Genomic DNA, 3,876 nt, shown 5'->3' on the forward strand with positions numbered 1-3,876 from the left:
TGCTCAGCTCTTCTGTTGCCTCTAAGCTTAATGTTTTATTAAGCTTAGAGGTGGGTTAAACTGCTGTGTTCTAAATGAACCCGTTAAGCTTTTCAACCTGCCCCATAAAGCTATCCCATAACTTCTCACTGTATTATTATTTGCTTTGAGATTGCCCTGTAAAAGGCAAGGTAACTGGTGGCTGCGCTGGGGACCGGGTGAGGCGGGCGGGTTCCTTCAGTGCCCCGGGCCTCGCTAGGCGCCCTGGCGGAGCCTGGGATCCACGCTTCCCCTCCCGCGCAGCAGAAAAGGGCCGAGCAGCAGAGCGCTCCCCCGGGGCATTGTGTGTGAGCTGGCCTGGAGATCCCAGGCCCAGGGGGCAGCTCCACCCGAGAAGACTAGACACGCCTCAGACCGGGCAAACTCCCGGCCTCCTCTGGCCTCAAGCCAGCAGCCGCCGCCCGCCACCTCCTTTCCTCCTCCGCAGCTGCCCTGGCCGCCCCGCCGGGCCCCGAACTCGCCGGCGCCGGAGAGCGCGGCCCCTCGGCCCACGGCGCTGGCAGCGCGGCTGGGACGGGACCGATGTGGCGCATGCGTGGTGGCGCCACCAGGCGCGGGAGCTGTGGCGGCGGGGAAGGCGGCGGGGACAGCCGCGGGCAAGGCCGCCCAGGCCGCGTTCGTGGGGGTGGCGGCAGCGGCGGCGGCGTGGGCTGGCGAGGCCGTGCGGGCGGCGCCCGACAGCAGCTGGAGGAGCGGTTCGCTGACTTGGCGGCGAGCCATCTGGAGGCCATCTGCGCGCGGGACGAGCGGGACCGGCAGAACGCGAGGCTGCGCGAGGAGAACGCCCGGCTGCGGCTCGAGAACCGGCGGCTGAAGCGCGAGAACCGCAGCCTCTTTCGTCAGGCCTTGCGGTTCCCTGGCGAGAGCAGCGACGGGGCGTCCGCGGACTCGGCGAGGGCGACCCCGGTCCCGGAGGAGGCCAGCATGAACCGGAGGGCGAGGGGCGGTAGCCCCGAGGACGAGCCGGGGAGCCCCAGGGCCCTTAGAGCCCGGCTTGAGAAGCTGGAAGCCATGTACCGCCGGGCCTTGCTGCAGCTGCACCTCGAACAGAGGGGGCCGCGACCGCGTGGGGACAAGGAGGAGCCCTCTCTGGGCAGCCCTGACTCAGGCCTCCGCGTCCCAGAGCCAGAGCCCTCCGAGCCCTGGCCATAGCCCGAGGCCGCAGCCTGGAGAGGCGGGGCCTCGCGCAGGCTCCTCCTCCGTTCAGTGCTGCCCCCACCTGGCGCACGCCCGAGCCGCGCGCTCCCGCCTCGGCCTGGCCCTGACACTTCCGGGGGCGAGCTTTCTGCCGGCAGAGGTTGGGGAGGGCGTGGGGCTGCCCGGGTCCCGCCGTGTACAGAGCGCCTGTCTCTGGCGGGTGCTAGTTTCGGTGGAGAGAGACCTAGCACCGGAGGGGCGGGCTTTAAAACAGCGTGAAATGGGTGGCAGTCGACCCTTCCTAATGCCTGAACTTTTCTGGGTGTGGTGAGGACCTGTGGTATTTTTCCCTCTGTTTCGGTTCTTCCAGGGATGATAGTACATTTTGATTTGGCTGGGTTTGTTTTTCATCATCTCCTAAAGCCTCCAGCTAGTCTCTCTCATGTGGCCAGCATTTTAAGTGTTTGGTTTGTTTTTTTATAAGTCGGTGTTACTTTGGTATCCTGTGAAGAATCACCCGTTAATGCACGAGGTGATGTTTATAATTTAGAAACTCATGTCTGCCCTGGTTCTAGTCCTTATACATCTAATATATACTGATTTGTTAATCCCACTCCCCCATCATCCACCTGCCCTGGGAAATTTTAAACTACCTTCCTATAAGTAACCCTTCGAATTGATAAATAAATTTGGTGCACGGAAACTAACCTAAAGCTATCCCACGACTGTTATTTAAAGTGTGTTAAGTGTTTACACGTTTCCTCAATATCTGAACTTGATTATCCTTTGTAAGCTATCATTCTCTTTTACACTTTATGTAACAATGATCTTTTAAAATAATCCAAAAAATTAGATAATCTAAACATTATTTTGTAATTTGCACATGTTTTAGACTTGACAGAATGTAGCACACAGCTATTTTGCCTAATACGCTAATGTTTAAAAAGAAATTATGAATTATATGTGCATCAAAAGCCCCAAAACAGCATGATTTAAGTCTCAATTGTAATTTCAATTCCAAAAAAATGAGATTAGTCTTAACAAATAGTCTAAGATCAGTTGATTGTACTTTGTTAGTGAGTAACACTTTTGCCTATTAATGAATAGGGTGACATTGTACCTGGTAGAAATCATACGTAGAAAAGAGTGTTTAAGTGGTGGAAAACACTTCAGTTTAAGAAGAAAAAAAAGTTTTTGTTACAGTTAGAAAAAAATCATAAATTAGAGTTTTTGTTTTATTTGTGGCAAACTCCAGAAGTTTCATAGCCTATTTTATGAAACAAGTTGCCAAGGAAAATAGTTTCGAGATTTTTCTAATCCTGGGTATTGAAGACCCTTGGTATATTTCACTTAAAGATAGTTGATAGTTGTGAACATTAAGATCTTCCTCTATGATCAAGAAATATTAGAAGAAACGATGAGAATAAGTAGGTATGTGAAAAGTATTTCTATCTTTCTAATAGGGAAAGAATTAAAACATTTTTAGGAGACACTAATAATTGAAGAATAGGCAAAAAGCAGATTATTCCTATTCCTACTTTGGGTGTAAATTAGTTAATCTCTCTAAGCCTTAGTTTTCCCCCCATTAAAAATTTGTCACTATTAAAATTTTTATAACTACCTCAAAATGTTATAAAAATTTTATTGAGATGCTATATACAGAATGCCTGCTTCAGAATAAGGGCTTGTCAATTTAAAATCTAAAATGTGCAAGTTCAAAGTTCAAAAGTTCTCCTTTTAAGCAAATTGGAGTTAAAGGTTTTATAATAAGGAAATAATATAAAAAATAAAAAATAATTCCCAGTTGTGTCAATTGGCAATTCAAGAATTAAGCAAAATATTCAGTTTACCTAGTTTTAAACACCTTTTGTACTAAAATAATGCACAATGTAAATATGATGAAAAAAATTTTTGTAAAATACTGAGGTACACACACTAATGAGGAAGTTTTTTGAGCATAATTCCTGAAAGGTCTTAAAAATTCTGAAACCCAAATGCCCCATAATTTGAGTTAAGGCTAGTATGTATTTCAATTTTGGAATTTCCCCTCTGTTAACTGATAAGGCATCATGTAGTTTATAAAATATGTTTTGTTTTATCAAAATAAGTACTTGTTTAAGAAATGGATAAAATTGATTTTAGAAAAGTTTTATCTGGGTTCTAGTTTGATCTAAAATAACCTAAAACTGCAGATTATCTTTCTTGTTACAATGACACTTTATTTTCATAACTTCAGATTTGTTGTGCAGTGAAAAGAGAGATTATTTATAGAAACAAGCAACAAAAATATGTTGTATTAACAAGCAAATTCAGTGAAGAGCACTGGCATTTTTTTTAATCAGAAATTTTTATTGGTACTACTCACAAATATATGCTATCTTTATGTTTTTATCTATAAAAATTAGGATGTAAATCAAAGTAATATAACTGTTTTGTAGATCATAGACCAAGGTATCTTTGCTAAACTTCTTCAACATTATGAATATTTGAAAAATACTTGAAAATATCTTTTGTTATTTAAATAGCCTTAGACATAAATGCGTCAATTTATGAGTGTTACCATGATTAAACTAATACCAAATTATTCATTAAGTCATTAATATTCTAAATAATTATTAGCAGACTGATTTTATCCTCAGTGCCAAAATAGCCTTTTCTGTTTTGATTAAAGGAACAGATTTTCACTGAGAATTTGTCATA

General features: G+C 45.0%; 1 protein-coding gene across 1 annotated transcript; it reads left to right on the forward strand.

The window, feature by feature from the left end:
• The first annotated feature begins 424 nt into the window (after window positions 1-424).
• Window positions 425-1,883, forward strand: TUSC1 (tumor suppressor candidate 1). The gene has a single exon (XM_065908003.1). It carries the CDS (start codon window positions 562-564, stop codon window positions 1,189-1,191), a length of 630 nt encoding a protein of 209 aa, XP_065764075.1. The 5' UTR covers window positions 425-561; the 3' UTR covers window positions 1,192-1,883.
• Window positions 1,884-3,876: the final 1,993 nt, after the last annotated feature.

This window comes from Muntiacus reevesi, chromosome 17, assembly GCF_963930625.1.
Source record: "Muntiacus reevesi chromosome 17, mMunRee1.1, whole genome shotgun sequence".
NCBI lineage: Eukaryota > Metazoa > Chordata > Mammalia > Artiodactyla > Cervidae > Muntiacus > Muntiacus reevesi.

Coding starts and splice junctions, on each gene's coding strand:
- TUSC1 (XM_065908003.1), top strand. CDS start 562: ATGTGGCGCATGCGTGGTGGCGCCACCAGGCGCGGGAGCTGTGGCGGC.